We start from the raw sequence: 18779 nt of genomic DNA on the forward strand, positions 1-18779 counted from the left end.
GCTGATAAGGTCGCCTCTCCACCCCCTCACAAAGGAAAATGTGTCATTTAGAAAAACCAAGTCTTAGGGAGCAAGAAAACAATTTTGATTTAACTGCTATTTTATTGATAATGCTGTCTGTTTGCTGGATGAAGAAAGGAACACAGTAATCCACATATGAATAGTCAAACTTTGCACAAGATTTAATACCACCAACACCAAAGCTCTGGGGAGGAAAACTCACCCCCCTGTGCTTCTGTGAGGCCCTGGGTGATGGCCATTTGATAGCAGTTTCCCAGTGTGGAAGGAGAATGCAAGACTCATCGTGTTCCCATAGTACTTGTCTTCGTGACATTTTGCAATCTGCAGAGCATTTCACCATGTATGATTCTGTTGTCTGCTTTTCCTCCTGAGCCTAAGCAGCTGCAGAAGTGAATGGGGCTGGAGATAGTTGGATTCAAATATGCCTCTTAAGATTATCATCCTTTGCTAGACCTTTTGTGGTAAGGCTGCTCTTTCTTCATGCTTTTGGAGATGTTCATTCATTGTCTTTGTTTGTAAAAGTCCACTGATACTACATTTGTCCTCTCTGCAAGCTAATGTGTCTTCTCATGGCACCATACCAGTGGCCTTGGATGGGTGAGTGTACTTAGGGCAGCATACAAAGGTTGCAACATTTCAAACATAGATGGAAAGCTCTGCTGTGCATCTGTTCATTGAACTTGCTGAAATGACATCTTTGAATGGCTGTTTCCCAAAATAAGAGAGTCCTACTTGAATGCTTTTAATTTCTCAGCCTCACAGAAAGTTTGCAAAGTTTTTTAAAGAAAATTAGGCTGATTAGAAAAGGATTTGGTTAAATAACATGGTACATTAAAGAAACTGTCAGCAGACTTATGACCCATATGACTTATGACAGGCTGCTCTGTCAAATAGTGGATATGTTGAAAAATAAAATCACTGTGTTCTAATATGAACAGTGTGATTGCTGTTGATTTTACTTCTGGGTTATGTAATAAAACACACACTTAAAAAAAAAGGAAAGAATCTGTGTGTGTAGTGTTCGTGTGAGACACATCTAATTTTTCCTTTTGCAAGATTAAAGGACATTTTCTTCTAAAGGGCTGCAAAACCACCTCCTGCATTGGGATGCTCTTCCAGTTCCCAGTTGTTTACTACTCAAGCCCTAGGCACCATGCACAAGCTTTCTTATTACAGTCCACTGTACAGAGAGAATTTTTATCAGTTTCTTAGTGCAGCCTGAACTTAGTGACTAAAAAGTGCAATAATTTGTTTTTGATCCTGTTATGATGTACTATCAGAAAACCACTGTCATATTGTTCTTCTTCACCTAATAAGTATGTTTTGTATTTCTCTGTTTGGTGATCCTGCAGACTGAGCTCTTGGGAGTTTTACTTGCTGCTGCCTCAAATGTTCTGATTAGCATCTCTTTGAGTATGCAGGTATGAAATTATTTCTCTTTATTCTGAGTTGTTTGTATTTAGAAAGCAACTTATTTTATGATTTGTTTTTATGGTGAAGTTCAAAATACAAATTTTGTTGCATTTAATAAACATTCCCTCTCTTTAACTCGCGTTAACTCGCAGCAGTTCTTGGCTAGGTGGTATATCTCAGTTGGTTATTTGCTGTGATTCCCATATGAGAACAGAATCAAAATTCATAAGTCCTCCTGCACCTCCTTGTACTGTGCTGTAAGAATGATCAGATGTGACCTCCATCTGGTCCCAATGCACATCACAGAAACCTGTCTCAGTAGGTCCAATCTAAACTGGAAGTGACTGCATATTCTTAAGACTGCTTAGTGAAGTGATCAATGTGATTAAATATATGCAGGCATAAAGAATTTTTTTGTTTGTTTGTTTGTTTGTTTGTTTTTGTTTATAGAGATGCAACATACAAAATAGTGTATATTACTGTGCATTGGTGGCCTGTGGCTTGGAGAATTATGTTTTTCTTTATATTCCCTTTTCCTTCAAGGGCTAAGCTTCTTCCTAGGATTTAATCCCCTGAGCATTTTCCAAAGCATGAAGCTGCCATAATGTTCTGCTTTTTCTCATAAAGGGTTGTAACTGAGGCTATGGCATATCACAGACATCACTGTTTGACCCATATTCTGTAGCGAAACCTGCCGATTGAAATGGAAGCATGAGGAAAATGATTTAGAACTTCCTTGTGACTCTGCAGTGGCACTTCCAAAATCAAATATCAGATGGTGGTATAAAGTGCATACTTTACAATAATTTATACTATGATAGCTATATCAGTTTGTTTCCATCTTTTTCTTTTTTTTTTTGACTCATTTCCCCATGCAGAGAGGCTGATGGGGTATCTGAGAAAGGAAATGATATTCTGCAGAACCAATGTGGTGGACGTGATGTTCTTCCCCATAATGACACCTTCCTTGTGGTGAATGCCTGGGCTCTGTTTCAGAACTCCAGCATGGTCAAAATCAAATTATCCTGTTACATACAGGTACTTTCTGTACAGTCAGAGGGAAAACAATGATGCTGTGTAAGTGATACCTTCTCTATGTGGCAAGTACTGATGAAATACTACTTGAGTATGTATTTCTCTTGTTGATACTGTTAAAGCTGGTTTTTCTTTTGAAAATAATGCTTTAGCTGAGGTCTTTTTCTAAGGTCAGGTAGGAGATTGTAGCCAGATCCTAAATTCTCCCTAATGAATTAACAGTCCTCCCAACAGTAGAAGTAGTTAAGTGCTGCCTTTTCCATCTTGGAATTGTATTCCTAGCTAGAATACTTATCAGGAACAGAAACAGCAGGTTGTTCAGTCCCCTTCTCCCAGTCTGTTGCCAGAGTTCTGATTCTGGCCCATCTCTTCTCCCTGGGTGTTGCTAAATTCACAGCACAACCTGCTCTTCTGTACTTTGAGACTAGCACAGAGGCTTGCAGGGATGGCTGAGAAGCACTAGCTAGCATTCACTTCATGCTTTTCAGGTTTGTTCAGAGGTCTAATTTTTCAGTCGTTTCCACCATGGCTTAGGAAGTACACATCTGAGTTAACACAAAGCCATCTGTCTGCAATAGCAAGCTGAAAGGCGTGCTTAAAGAGAAAACGTCGACGCACCTGGAATTCAGAGATGACAACCCCTTAATTACTCCACTTTTGCTATCCATAAGAACACAATGGAAGTCTTTCTTTTCATGCCTGTTCCTAATAATTAATTTTCCAGAAATGCATTCATCTCCGACTGGCTCGCCAAGCAGAGCTGAAGCCCTTCTACAGGAGCAAGCTGTGGTGGTATGGAGCTGTCCTGCTGGGCCTTGGAGAGCTGGGCAATTTCACAGCCTATGGATTTGCCCCCGCTGCCCTTATTGCTCCACTAGGATGTGTATCTATCATAGGTGAGATGTTTCCCATGTTTTGCTTGGGTACCTGATTTAATTGAATGCTTATTTGTGACTGGAGGATAATACCACAGGAACCGCAGCAGGAACATGAGGGGAAAATGCTAATGCTGTGGTTTGAAAAGAAATGACTCATATATAATTATGTGAGCTAACAATTTAACACAAACCCTGTACTTAACTCAGAGACTCTTCTAATATTTTTCTTTTTTCTTTTCTTTTTTTCTTTTTTTTTTTTTTTTTTTTTTTTTTGCTCTGGGGACTCTTGTCACTCTGTGCTGTGCTAATTCCTGCCATTTAGTCACCTGGTTCTGTACCACTGGTGCTGGCAACACAAGCTGTCAAGGCCAGGGGCTGATATCCTGCTGCCTGCAGAGCTATGGTCAGATCCTGAGTACCCAGTGTGTTTTCTGTGCTACCATCACACCAAGTAGTTCCTGCTGCCTGCTCCTTGCCCGTCCCCGTGCTTAATGTTGGGTTGGGCAAATTCACCTGTCTGTACTCACCTGGCACTGGCAGGTACCCTCACACTTGGGTGTACCTTGGGGTCTGAATGGTACCAGTTTGTCCTGACTCACACACTAGAGTCACTTTTGCAGAACAGTATGCTCTGTAAATGGGCAGCAATTTTTCTTTCATTTGATCATTACTTTCTTTTTCTCACTGTGTTTTACGAACCCTTCTCTGACCAAAGAATACTTATGGCAGTAGGGAGCAGAAATTTCCTGGAATTCTTATCTTAGTTATGGATATTTCATAGAATCATAGAATATCCCAAGCTGGAAGAGATCCATAAGGATCATCAAGTCCAACTCCTGGCTTCATTGAAGATCACCCAAAAATCAGATGTGCAGATAGGACTTCAGTAGAATCATTTGTATTGTTAGGATGCAATTGATACAATCTTTATTCTTCATAGTTGTTTTTTGTTTTGGACTTTTTTTTTGTAGTTAGGGTTTTTAGAGGGCTATCCCAGGTATGAGGTCTCTTGCTTCTTTGATAAAGAAACATACATTTTAAAAGACGTGGTTATGTTGTGCTAATGCAAAGCAGAGTGCACAGGGCAGTATCATACAGAGTGTGGGAAAACAGAGATACAGAGTGCAGCATATCCCTTAATCATATAGTTCACATCCACAGCTGAAACACACAGGGCTGAGATATAACAACAGTTCTGTATACACTGAAGCTCATTTGTTTGCTATTGACAAGTGATAACATTTCATGGTCTTTGTCTAGCTACCAGTTTCAAGCTCAGAAGCAATGCTGCAGTGAGCAATTCTGCATGGGAAGGTCGAAAAATGAATTATCTTCCCTGTGGACTGTCTGTCTGTATTGGAAGAGGCAGCCAAACATATGTGGGTGCAATTTAGCAAAGAAGTTGTGGGGGAAGGAAACTGCAGGCAATTTACTGTAACCTTTAATGTTAAACTATTGCAGAATTTTGGAGAAAGATAAAAAACCACTGTAGTTCACCACTGTAGGAAAGATTTCTCTAGGAAAGGAATGAGATATTACCTGAGATGAAAATGTAAATTAACAGGACAGATCCCAGTGTGATTTTGGTGGCTGCAGTTTTATCTTTAACAATTGTAGGCATTTCCAGATGTTTCTGAACATACGGGAACCTGATCTAATTTGTTGCCCATACTGAAGAAAATGCAAACATATACATCTAGAAAGAAGAAATGAAAAGCATTAGGAAGGGAAAAAATTACTTTGGTTATTAAGCTGCTGCAAAGAAAAGGTCATATTTAGGGTGATTTTTATCTGAAGAGATTTCTTCTTCCGTACCTTTGCAATATATGAAGAAGCACTGCATCTGTTTCCTTCATTTTCCATTTCCCTTACTTGTAACAAATACCAAGAAATCATTTTCCTTACTGCTATATTTTGTCAAAACTCTTATCCATTTTTCTTTTTTTTTTTTTTAATTTTTAACTGACCCCAAAATGTTTATCCTGGAAGACCCCAGAAAGCACTTTAATAACTTATATTCCATTCCCATATATCAGCTGGCAGTATCCCTTTCTTAGCCCAAACAATAGAGATATCTGAAGTTGTATTTAGTCTAGCTAACATTCCCTTCAGGAAGGGAAAGTAAAAATGATGTGGATGGCCAATTACAACAATAACTTCCCAGTAACGCTTCCTACCACTAGATACTTCCCTGTCTTCTGAAATTAGAATCAGAGAAAGAGCAAGCCTCTTTTTAATTTTAGAATAGTTCAGAGTTTAGGGCAATGACAAACTGACCAAGATGCAGCACATCAGCTGCCAGTGGCTGTGCAGAGAATAGGTCTTCCATTTTTAGAGATCAAAAAATACTTTTTCATTATGATGTGATCTTGTTTAGGTGGAGACTGTGGACTTTGTGTCGTCTAGTTGGCTGCTCTTTTGAGGCACACTGTTGAATGTGCAACTTTTCATAACTTTTTTTTTTTAAATGAAGAAATTAATCACTTGTTAACAAACTCCAAATCTGTATCTGAACCTTCTGAGAAGCACTTTTTTTCTGAATGTGTTTTCAACGCACCTACAAGAATAGAGTTCTCTGTCACTGACTGGGTGCTCAGCACCTGTGGCCGCGCAGAGAAAAGCTGTGCTTCGTGGTGCGCCCAGCTGTCCCTGAAGATCTCTGTGACTCAGGATCCACATTTTTCTTTGCTTCAAAACCAGGATGTGGAAAGAGAATAAGGCATACTGGAGTCTGCCCAGTCCAGATTTGGGCTATTCCCATAATGTATCTCAAAACTTCTGAAATAGAAAGCATCTTGGGTCTTAAAATAGATGGAGCCAAAAACTATTATATCCTGCAATCACAGTTAACCAAATCCAACTGAATTTTGCATTTAATTCAGTATCAATTAAATAGCAAAAAGTTTGTGCTTCATCCTATTGAGATGGGTGCTTCTGATGGATGCTTTAGAAAGAATTCATCACCACAGACCATGAGTTGGCACAACACCAGTAGATTTTTCTCTTTTCTTAGAATTAAGCTACAAAGACTATATATTCTTTTCTTGCACAGTGGAAGCATTTCTGTGTGTGGTTGCAATGATGCAAGCTCTGCATCTGTTCAGGGTTTTAAATAGTTTGAGAAGACAGCAGTTGTTTTCTTTCAGAGGAAAAATTGGTAAATTTTTAATTAAAAAAAAAAAAAAGAGGGGTAATACATGTTTGATGTGATCACTAAAAAGCTTTTTATACTTAAAAATTAAAAATCATTTTTTACAAGCAGCTTGGGTAATTTTAGACCCATGTGGTTTTTTTGTTCATTCCCTCGCTTTTGCTTGCAGAAATAACTTAGGGGAGTTGTGTGAGGAGAGGCCAGTGGAATCAGAGAAGGCTTCTTATGCAGTTTTCATCATTCTCTAGAGAGTTTTTTTTACACTAAACTCACTTAGGCTGACAGTGTTGAGATCCCTTTTCATTTTCGTATGCTCCTTCTAAATAGCCATGGGGCAAGACATTGCTTTAGGCTTTGGAAAATGATATCCCTGATGGTGTTTTAGGGAAAAAACAATCTCAGATATTTGTGCAGAAAAGTATTTCTCCCACTCCATGTAACATAACACCTTTGTGGTCCAAGACCATGAGATTCTGAGAACTCTGTTACTAATGGGAACTGGGAAGCAGTCACCAGACTGTTCTTTAAAGTGCTTTTCTGAAGATGTAACAAAATCATTTCCAGGGTTCTTCCTTCTCTCTTCAATGTGTATGTTCTATAGCCCAGTTTCCAGAATTAAACTCACCATAATGGCCTTTCTTTTGAGCAGTTTCTCTGAGATCTTGCTTGCTTGTTTATTAGGATATTGACACAGGGGAAAAGCAAATAATGTCTTGTCCACCGCTCTTCCAGTAGTGATGTTTCGTCACATTAAAAATGTTGCATGTTCAGTTTGCAGAATATCTGTCGTGAGGTCAGGCACCACCTGACTAAAATCTTTAATACCTTCCTTTGTATTAGTGCACCATTAATAGCTATAGTTTAAACTAACAGTAGTCTTAATGATCAGCTATGATGAATTTGTTCGTAGATGTCCTGGGCAGAGCTGGCTCTCTATTTAACTCTATCTATGCATGCAGATGTTCCTTCATGTTCTCCAAATCCATGTTAATGGGCAACAAAGGAGGCCTAGGTTTCACCGGGTCTAACAGTACCTCTTCACCTCACACCTGAAGCCTCTCCCTTGTCTTCCCAAAATGACCCACAGTAGGACCATAGCCTGGATTTTCTTGGGCTGCTGCCCTCCCTGTGAGTGAGATAGGAATGCAGAAGGATAAGATGGTAGAAGCTTCAAGCTGATATTCTCTGGGAGATTCTGTTGTGAATTATTTACTTGCAGACTCAACCATGGAGATGACATTACAGGTGCTTATTCTTCAGCTACGTCCCATTCTTTTGATGACCAGCAACCTAGCAACCTCAACTGTTCACTTTTTTCTTGTCCCGCTCTTAGTGTTTGGCCTCCAGAACCCCTGTGGACATATTGATACTTACCCAGGAAGAGCTGCTCCCCATCATCTGTCTCCTTAGCCTCCTGCTCATTTGGGTTACAGTGATCAAATGTACTACCTGCCTCATCTTCTCTCCGTATTTCCCTGCCTATGTGGCAGCCTACATTAGATTGGATGGATTAGTGGTCTTTTTCAACCTGTAGGATTCTGTGATTTACGATCTTTCTCACATCTGTACCAGGATGGTCCTGAATCTCTTCAGCTCAGTAGATAGGCAGAGCTCTGAGGATCTCCCTGTACAGAGCACATTTTATGGTCACATTTTCAGATGTGACCTTCCTGAGCAGCAGCATCTTCATAGTTTGAGCATTCCTCAGCATTTCAAGTGTGAAATCATCTGGGTGAGTTTAAACTGCTTCATAAGTTGCAGGCAGACCCATAAAGTGGTGCAAATGCTTGCACATCAAGTGAAATGTTTTCCCTACTGCATAAATTGGGAGAGGTGCAAACATTAAACAAATCTTCACATCATGGCTAGTACTCCTCCTTTGGCATTTATCCAGCTTGCCAGTGAAAAGTATAGAGAAGCATTCTGCAAAACAGGTGTTTTTAGGAGCCTTTGCCTAACTGGTGTGATCTCAGCTTTGCTACCAATCAGCTAAGCTTAAGAGAATGGCTATTTGAGACTAATGTTCAATTTCTTTTTCTCTCTATCAAAAAAACAGAAGGAGCAAAGTTTATCTGTGCATTTCTGAAGACTGTACTAATTATTTTAAATAAAGCTAATCTAAGACTTAAAATGAGGAAAATTAAGGATATACTAGCATTTTGGATGGTCCTGTGTGGAGCCAGGAGTTGGACTCAGTGATCCTTGAAGGTCCCTTTCGGTCTGGGGTATTCTATGATTTATAGTTATGGACAGTTATAGAAATCACTGCTTGAGGTAGGGTCTGAAATTAAAATTGAAGAGCTGAGATTCATAGATGGTTTCAGTACCAGGAAAACAGTTTAATAAATGAAAAATATTCATCAAATTGTTTTGCGTAGAAAAAATGAATAATGAACACTGTTTTTTATTTGAGTCTTTTAAGATTGGATTGGATTAAATGCAAAAAATGCACCCTAATGTTCAGTATTTATTCTCTGTTTTAACTTCTATTGCTCTATATTATTCCTTTCTTAAAAATAAGCAAGCAAACAAACAAGAAACAAGCTGGACGGCACATTTCTTGACTAGGAGGCAGAGGAGTTGTTTTCTCAGCTGGATTCTCACCCTTCAGTGTCTGCTGGTGGTAGAACCCACACATCATGCTATTCTTTATTTCTGTTTCTCCTGCAGAAAACCTACATATGGAGATAATCGCATGCTATCGCTCTCTGAGGAGAATCAGCATTGACTAATTTGTGTGCAGCACTATTACACCTCTCCCTTAAGGCCCTTAATTGTATACCATGCAGAAAATGGACATTTCCTATCATATTTTTCAATTTAAATAGAAATTCATACACTGTAGTAACAGACAGTGAATGCAGAACAGACTGTTTTATGCCGGTGTGTAAAAAAGCATGGTTGTTTCAACATAACAATTAAGCTTCTTAACAAACTCTTTTTTTTCCCTTTCCCATTTGATAGTTTATATTCATCACAATTTTGATGTAATAGCAAGCCATAATATTTTTCATTTGAAATAATAATTCCAGGTTTCCAGATTGAAGAGCTTCAGGAGCTGTCAAAAAGGCTCTATTATAGAGATACAGACATTTTATTGATTTTATTTGATTGCATCTGATTTGCATGGTTCTCCTCTGCCCAGGCTTGATTATGTAATGTTCAGCCCTTAACAGATCATAGAATCATTGAGGTTGGAAAAGACCACTTATATCGTCTAGTCCAACCACCAGCCTGTCACCACCATGCCCACTGACTGATGTCTGTCAGTGCCACATCTACACTTTTCTTGAACACTTCCAGTGATGATTTTCTGCCCTTTTTTTTGGTCTAGCAGGCCAGCTGTGTCTGCTTTCAGCTGGAGTAAGATCCATGCCTTGTTTTTAAAATTTTACCTCATTAGTTAATAAACTGAAAACGTTTTGATCCAGCTGAAAGTATACAAATTGTCTCAGACAAGTGGAGGTGCAGTCTTCGCTTCAGTGACTACAGGCTGACAGTTCAGACTTAGAGCTGTGCGTGTGATTGAACCAGTGGTTCCAAAACAATTAGTGTGTAGAACTATGATAAATTGCTTGCTTTAGTGCCATGCTGTTGCCAGCTTATGCTCTGACAATTTTTTTTGTTGTTTACTTTTCTTTGTTGCTGAATTCAATTGCTGACCAATTAAGAAAAGAACCAGAGAATAGTCCTCGGTGACATGGATCTCAATCTCTATGACTGTCTACAGATTTTTATGATTATTATTTTAAAGAAAAGCAGGCTAATAAATGAAGAATTGGAAAGATGCGTTAATACTTTTCAGCACAGCGATTGCCCAACTTCTTTAGTCTGTTCATTCATATGGTTGAACACAATGTTCAGTGATCTCCTTCCCACATTGGTATAACATCAGAGGATGCCCACAGCTCCTGTGGCAGAGAGGGGAACAAGAGGACCTTCCGTAGGAAAGGGGAAACTGGGGTGGGATGATGGGAAGGGTTTTTACTCATATATGTGGTGTGCTTAGCTCTGGCCTTTGGCAGCCCATTTGTTCTTTTGCCAGGGGTGACCACAGCCCTAGGATAACTCAGGCTGGAGGGGACCTTAGGAGGTCCCAGCCTCCTGCCCATAGCATGGCAGGTCACCGTGCACAGAGGAGATGGCAGGAACAATGTTTGTCAGCTAACAGTGGCTTGAGAAGTGAACATTTTAAGGAGCGGAATGCACCTGAGGCTGTGAGGTTTTTGCTTTTCTGCTTCACCTGAATACATATTAAGTGTTGGTGGCTTATCCACGGGGACAGGTGCCTTTTCTGTTCAAAGTCTCCCCTGGGTTTCACTCTGCTCCTCTTCCATTGGCATCTTCCCTCCTACTTTAGATTTTACCAATTCCTCCCATCCCAGGTGGCCTAATATACATTCTCTGAACCTCTTCTTTTTTTTAAATCCCTCTACATATTACACATCATAAAGAGCATTAATTATACATATATTCTGTTGAGCTTGTGATCTCCTGTGCATTACCAGCTATCTCTGGAGAAAGAGCTTGCCACATTTGCATTATTCAAGTGGATGACAGGCTGAGTGACTGGAATCCTTATCTGGATGCATTCCTGTGCCTACTGCCAGCCTCAGAGATTGTGGTGTACTCAGGTTGCTATTTATCATCTCCAGAGATCCAGGCAGTGGAAATGTGGGCTTAAATCATATCACTCCAAATTGGATGCCAATACCAGGATCGAACTCTGTGTTGTGTTTATTAGATCTCCATGGGGAGCCCAGACAAAGTAGTCAAGAAAAGAAATCACTGAGACATCAGTTCATTAAACAACAGGTCTGTACTGTTACAGTGGCTACATATGGGGTGGTCTGAGATGTGGTTTGGGAGAGCTCTGACAGCAGTAATTAATTCCTGCACTAACTCAGGTTGCTGCTGCTTCTCTCCTGCCTTTTATCCTCTCTCTTTTCAGAAACTAGTTAGCACCAGTATTGCCAGTGTTGCCTGGATACCAGTGTCTTCTATAGCAGAGTTTTCATTTAAAAAGAAAACTGTGTCAGATAGTTTGCGTTCAGCATGGCATTTTCAGTTAGAGATTCCTTTACTGTTCTTATTCATTTGCATAGAGCTCCATTACTCTTCATGCAGTTTAAGTTTTGTCTCATTTTCTACTGACATGATGCTGAATTCTCATTCTAATTATCTTGTTATGAACCTATTTTGATATATCTAGAGTGTATCTAGTAGTTAACAAGTGATTAATTTTTCCATTGGAATGATAATGATGCAAAGATGGTCACAAAAAGATCTATTATTTCAAGAATAAACCAATAACTAATGTAGACAGGAACAGAGAACTTACAACAGCTTCCCACAACTTAGGTTCAGTGTGTCCTTTCACAGTCCCTTCTGGGACAATGAGGTTTCTAAATCTCATTTTTTGAAGTTTCTAAATCTAACATTACCAATGAACTTCTCCCAAAGGCTTTTCTCCACCTCTTTTAGCTTTTCAGCCTCTTTTGCCTCCCCTTAGATGTAGATACTCTAATATTGCATACTGGAAGAGAGCCACTTCTTACAAGTGTCTGACAATCTTAGTGGTACATCTTCATTCCAAACCCCTTCTTCCTTCTCTAGCACACGTCCAGACTGAGCTGCTCACCAGAAATACTGTTGTGATGGCTGCTGCTGCTCACCCACTCCCTACTGCTGAATTGGGCTGGAAGCTGCCACAGGCAATGTGGGAAACCTGGGCAAGGGGTGGAGCTGCTGAGGAAAGACGAGTTCATTTCCATTTTTGCGAACATTTCAAGTGCTCACTTCCATTTTTCCCCTTTCTCATTACAAGTCATTCTAGAAGACTGTGAGTAGCCCTCCTATACGTACTAGTTCCTCCTCCCACTTGTTCATGACATTAGGCTTTTTCAGTGGTTTTCTTCCTTTCAGTTGTATTTCTGCTAGTTTACTTACAGGCTTCTAATACACTGAAGTTTGGAGAAGCAGAAATTTATCCTTCTGTGCCTTGTCTGAATCCGTGGAGATAGTTGTGGGAAAAATAGGGAGTGGAACAGCAGGATTGATCAGTACCCAAGTTTCCTGATGCTTCCACATATGACTGAATCAGGGCAGTTCATGTAGTGTCTGTGTGGGAGCTCTTCAACTACGTAAGAGCATGCTGGTTATGTCTAAAATTATACAAAATTAAGTATTGGTTGGTTGCTGGAATGGACTCCTGTCTGGTTATATCATGGTACAGTGCAACAGCTTTGAGATATATTTACACTTGGCTCAGAGTGGCTTTTTGCTATAGCACTTGATATTCTATCCAATATATATATAAAAAAAAGACTTGATATTTCTGTTCTAGGTAGTGCATTTATTTCTGTCTTATTCCTAAAGAGGACCATGAGGGCTGCAGATATACTGGGTAAGTGTTTGCTAATATGGACGTGTGTGGCCATATGCTTAGCAAGCTGAAGCTCTCACGCAACCCCCCCACTTCACACTCCCACTTCCCGAGTGTTTTGAGGCAGTTACTTATAAAATTGGGAAGAAGTGACAAAAAGAGGGAGAATCTTCAGTGCATGTGAAACAGGCTGCGCTCCCAAATCCTCTGAGCTTATAGCCATAACTCATTCCTTATGTGTCCTTTGCTCAGATTTATTTTCATAGTCTGGTTTTACTTGTGAGGTTGTATTTAGCGTTATCTTTGTGAGTAAATTCTAATAAAATTAATGATATTATTGAGTTATTCATTCAAATATAAGGTTCTTTTTCTTACTGCATAGATATTGCACAAAAATTTGAGTTCAATTAAAAGTGGCAAATTCCCTTTTGGTATTAATTTTATCACTTCAAAGAGCAAGCAATCATGTTGTCAAGAGTTCTGTTGGGAAATGTGGTCTTCATTACAAAAGTATGTCATGTTTGTGTGTGTGTGTCCAAGATATTTTACGTATCAAAACTGCCCTGCTTGTAATAGTGAGAGACAAGCATATTTCAGAATTTGGATTTTGCACCAAACATTCTCAATATAGAGAGCACACCTGACAGGTACCTGCCATGGGGCATCTGGTGTTACTGCAGAGCTTCCAGCATCTAGGCTTGATTGTCCATACTATAACAAGTTCATCCCAGCTGTTCTCATGAATGTTTTGGAGAGATCCATTCAGAATTGTTCCAGGAATACTATATAATATTTATTTAGGTTTGAGATCCAAATTTGCCAGCTCAGCTGCTACGTTCAAAATTCCCCCTCTCCCCTCAACTGATCGTGTTTCCCTTATGGCCTTATAACTGTGGGCTGTTTTAACTAGTGCTCAGCACTGATTTATTTTATTTCTGTGAGTTAGACTATGCAAGAAGGATTTAACAATGTTGCTACATTCCATAGGAATGAGCTGTATGATGGGAAATATGGTGATGTTTTTGCGAGCACATAAATATAGAACAGCGCTGCTTTTCCAAAGAAATTGTGTGTGATAGCAGTGCCAGCAAAACCCTCCGGATGTGCTTTGTTTTGTATTCCTGAGCATTGTACTCCACACCGATTTGTAGGTTTGCCAAGAATTTTAAAGATTGCTTGAAAAAAAATTGATTAGCTAATATCTTCCCTAATCCAGTACAGCTTATGAGCTCAGGATCAGCTCACTTCTATCTAGATAACTCAATGAACATCTGTGTTTGTCAGCTGGCTGTCCACAAGGCAGAACTTCCAGATTTTTATTAAAAGCACAACAATGCAAGTTTGACCTTGAAAAGGGGCCCCAGCAACCCAATGGCTGAGCAGTCTTTTGCAAATCAGACTTTCATAAAACAGTTCATAGGTCTGCAAGTGCAGCAAGGAGTGGCTGAAACACTGGCTCCCTGACAGCTTTGCATAAGCATTGGACTAGAACCTATCTGTTGCACTTACTGTTTGCATGGCAGATCTCTGAACAAATCTCTGTGGACACAGTGACTTCAGGAGAGCAGTGTGTTTATGCCGGTTGATGATCTGTCTTAATAACATGTTCTCCCAGGTTAGGAGAAGTTTCTGCGACCTGCACTGTGCCTATGAAGAATACAAAACATCAATTCTCCTTTGCAAAGCACTTGGTATTAGAATTGAGCATAAATGAAAATCTGCTGCTGCACTGTGATCCTAATCCATGAGGCTTTACTGACAGCTTTTTATTTTGTAATTCCAGAATTCTTTATGTCTTTAATAAAAATTGTACTAGATAGAACCACAGACAGTCCAAATACCTAATCCCAGATCTGATCAAGAAAACTTCAGTCTTCTTTTTGAAGCTGTTTCTAAGTAAGCTGGAGAGCAAGAATCACCACGGTTACATGTATTAACAGGTCATTATTTCCTTTTCTTTAAAGGAGGAACTCTGGCAGTAGTAGGGACATTCCTGTTGGTGACATTTGCTCCAAATGTACCCCAAGAGCTCACAGCAAGACGAGTACAGACTGACTTAGTGAGCTGGCCTTTCTTGGTATACGTGGTGAGTATTTGGTTCACATTTCTGCCTGAATCAGAGAAACTGGGGTTCTTCGGCTGTGAGCAGCCATATGAATTAGTGGCAGAAAAACTGCTGCTGCAGGTACAGGCATTGTTCCCTGCGTGGTTTTCACAGGCAAGAGAGCTCCAGTCTCCAAGCTGAAAATGTGCTGAACCAAAATATGTGTTCATGCCACACTGTCTGTGTATATATGTATTAGTTACAGTGTTTTTCTGGAATGTAATGGAACTGCACTTTTGAAAATAGTCCTCTGTTCTTCTATATCGCCCCATTTTATCTACATGTTGCTGAGTCTACCCCAAAGGAGCTTTGTATGAAGCTGAAATGTAGATAGCCTGTCTCACTTCCATTCAGATTCGTCTGAACTGCAGTTTGAATTAAATACAAAAATGCCATTTTGGTTAAACTATCCGCATACAAACTTCAAATCCCGTGCAGTTTCTTTGATGTATGTAATTAGCATCAGGAACAAGACAAGAGTGAGCAGGAGGAATTTCTCTCTCTCTTCCTCTCTGGAATTTTGAAAAATTTTTCCTCCTGCTGAATGTAAAAGATGCTTCAGAAGTGGTTACTTTTCTCTCACTTGGGTTAGATTATTAGTGCCCAGTTTTCTCTCCAGGAGGAAGCTGAGTTAGAAAACCACTGAGTAGGCGGACTGAGGGTCTTTATGCTTCATCCAGCATGCAGATTTAAAATATATATTAACCACTCATTGAGGATACTTGCTGAGCACAAAAGTACACAATAGCACAAAACAAAAGTTGATCCTCTTGCTCTATTATTTGTGCACTTTTAAAGCTTCTGAAATATGATAATCCAACCCAAGGAAAGAAATTAATGGTTACACTCCAAAGACATACGTAACATAGTATGCACTTTAGATCATGTAGCAGATTGGCTTGTGAAGGCCTAGGAGTTCTGGGGTACTCACTTAGGCCATCCTCAGCTCTGACGAGAGCTTCAGCAAGTCTGTGTAATTAGCAGAGGGAGGGGGACCCTTTAAGGAGGTAATTCAGAACAAAAAACTCAGTTGCTTGAGAACCCTGTCTTTTTCCTACTGAATATTCTCTTCAACCATGTGCTTCCACCTATAGGTACCAAAACAGACTGTTGTTCTAGGTACAGACTTTAACTACTGCCTCACCCTTTTGTGTAAAGAATGTGGAAGGAGACAACCCTCCATCCACCCACCATGACACCACAAACTTCTGTGCCATATAATGTGCACATGTTATTACAGGTTGTTGAAAAAGTGCTTTTCCCAAAGACTTCATTTCAGGAACATTTAATAAGAACACAGCTGAATACATAGGAAGATTTTATTCTGTTCTTCTTAGGAGAAAGTATAAAGAAGTTACAGGCAACCCCTCGACTTTCTTTCCCCTCTTCTCTTTTCCCTGCCTCAGCCAGCATCCAGTTCTCTAGCATGGATTGCAGGGGAGAATGGAGCAACTACATAGCAAGTGTTCTTGATTCAACAACAAATCAAGCTTGATTTGTTTCTTCTACTCCCTAGATTCATTTGGTTTGAGCTTTTTGTTTCAAAAGAAAAGGGAAGAATTAAAGTCTCCTCAAGAGGTACCAGCCTGATGTGCCTTGCATGCTGCTGGAAGTTCAAGCAGACCCTCCTGTAAATATTCTCTTTGGACAGGAAATTAGCTCATCATATTTGTTTGTGAAATTTCTAGTGCAGGTTGGCTGATGATGATGTATAAAAAAGCACAGCTACAGCTACAGAAGTTGCTGAGTATCCAGTATAAATATATATAGAAAGGAGACAGTGCAGCAGTATAAAGCAGGCCAACGGTTTTTCTAAAAGTAGTCCTGAAGTATAGTCTGCTGAGGAATACAAAGCCCCAGTGGTACAAAATGTTCTGTGTGGGTGATAAACCATCCTCCTGTGGCTCACCACTGGCATCAGTGGAGTTCTGCAGAAATAGCCTGTGGTTCCCATGAGACAACTTCAAGCCACCTTCTGAGACTTCGCATTCATGTCTAAGCGGGAATGACTATCTTAGCTTTCTTTCTTTTTTGTATATGCACACTTTGAGTCACTGCAGAAGACATCAATTATGGATGAAGCTTTTAGACTTCCCTAAACAGAAGAGTAGTGAGCACTGGGTTGCGAATTTTTAATATCTATAAAATCAGTTTCAAAACATTTCTGTTTTTCCTTCAAAGTGTCTAGGAGACCATTCTGGTTCATTGGTTCCTGCATTGCTGTATGTCTCAGAAAAACAACAGAAGCAGACAATGCAGTATGTTGTTCCAGGCTCTGATAATGCTTAGAAACATAAAAAACATCACAATTATAAAAATGTTGATAATGTGGACCTGAGAAGACTTCAGTGCACATCAGTTACAGTTGTAAAAATTACTGTAAACGAGTCAAGTTCCTTCAGTTCTATAAACAGAATATATTAAGAAAGTTGTTAGATTCTACACACTTCCCATTCCTGGTTGCTGTACTTAACACAACTGCAGCTAACATCTATTGCAACTGAGCACCACTTGGCATAATTCTCAAGACACAACCAAAGGCAACACCTAGAACACCCCCAGGAAGGACCCCATCTGCATGAGGTCTTGTTAGGAGCCATGCACTCTGCTTGCAGTGTGACTCAGTGCAGTGTCCTCCCCTTGTCTTCTGATTAAAGAGGACCTCTTGATGGTAAGAGCAGTTTGGCTGCTGGGCAACAGGAGGTAAGAACTAAGTTTTTGTATTTCATGCAAAATGGGCAAAAGGAGAGTTGTATAAACTTAAATAACAGCCCTGAAAAGCAAGCATCTGCTTTCTTCCTAGGTTCAGCTGCATATAAAGGCACTTCTCTTTTCTTTCATGGTGACTGGATCTCTTAAAGCTGTCTAGGGAGTATAGAATGAATGGATACCTGAGGTACAGCTGGCTGCTTACAGCAGGCTGTCTCGTGCATTTATGCATGCTCTGCACAACCAGTCCAAGCAGCTGGGATAGGCAGTGGGTGCTCAGGTTTACACCAGGGCCTTGGGAGCAGGTCCTGCAGTGCCATGTCACATGATGCCACGTCCCCATCCCTGTCACAACTCTCTGCTTGCCCACCCTGAGCCAGTTGAGCCTTTCACCTCCTGAGCCAGCACATCATGGAGGAAGAGTTCTTGGACATCTCTGAAACTTCTTTCTAGCATTGAGGACCTTTCCACATGGGAGATACTTATTTAGCACAGCTTTCTTCTATTCCATTAGCAATTGTTCTCTGATTAAAATAAAAACAAAACAAAAGGCAACTGGAGCAATTTGAAGGCTATTGTAACTGCAGCTGGATAATGTGATATTTCCCTCAGGCCCTGAGATGTGTTTGCCAGTGGCACAAACAGTGAAGCTGCTACCTTTACTCTTCCTCTTGAGTTCCCTCAGAACCATTGCAGTTTTCCACAGGGAAACCAAGATGAACTCACAAGCCTGCAGTTGCTAACGTCTTCTGCTTTGTTTCCCAGCTGAGACATAACCAGTGTTACACTGCTGAATGAAGCTGGGTAGGCTGCAGAGGTTCCCTACTGGGAGGCTGAGGCAAAGGCCTCGTTCTACCATATGGTGTTCCAGCTTTCATCCCTGCAGGCACACAAGGGGTGTTGTTCTGGAGGGAGAGGAGAGCAGAATTCTGCAAGAGATTGCAAAGATGATAGAACAACTAGTCCAGAAATGTTTTTGTTTCTTTTAACCAGTAGCAAAATGCTTTCCTACATTCAAACACTTATCAAAAAATGTTTGTTTATTTGTTTGTTTTACACTTGTAAGAAATGCTTGAATTTCTT

The 18779-nt window shown here is 40.1% G+C and overlaps 1 protein-coding gene across 1 annotated transcript in view; it reads left to right on the forward strand.

Annotated features, from left to right (window-relative positions):
* Positions 1-18779, forward strand: part of NIPAL2 (NIPA like domain containing 2) — a 51038-nt gene that overhangs the window by 19908 nt on the left and 12351 nt on the right. Inside the window, exons 3-6 of the mRNA XM_042808909.1 lie at positions 1374-1442; positions 3194-3365; positions 12845-12904; positions 14848-14969. Coding sequence (XP_042664843.1) covers positions 1374-1442; positions 3194-3365; positions 12845-12904; positions 14848-14969 — 423 coding nt within the window. The remainder of the gene's footprint in view (positions 1-1373; positions 1443-3193; positions 3366-12844; positions 12905-14847; positions 14970-18779) is intronic.

This window comes from Centrocercus urophasianus, unplaced genomic scaffold (assembly GCF_019232065.1).
Source record: "Centrocercus urophasianus isolate 14NV4802_14NV808 unplaced genomic scaffold, USGS_Curo_1.0 seq_11, whole genome shotgun sequence".
Classification (NCBI taxonomy): Eukaryota; Metazoa; Chordata; class Aves; order Galliformes; family Phasianidae; genus Centrocercus; species Centrocercus urophasianus.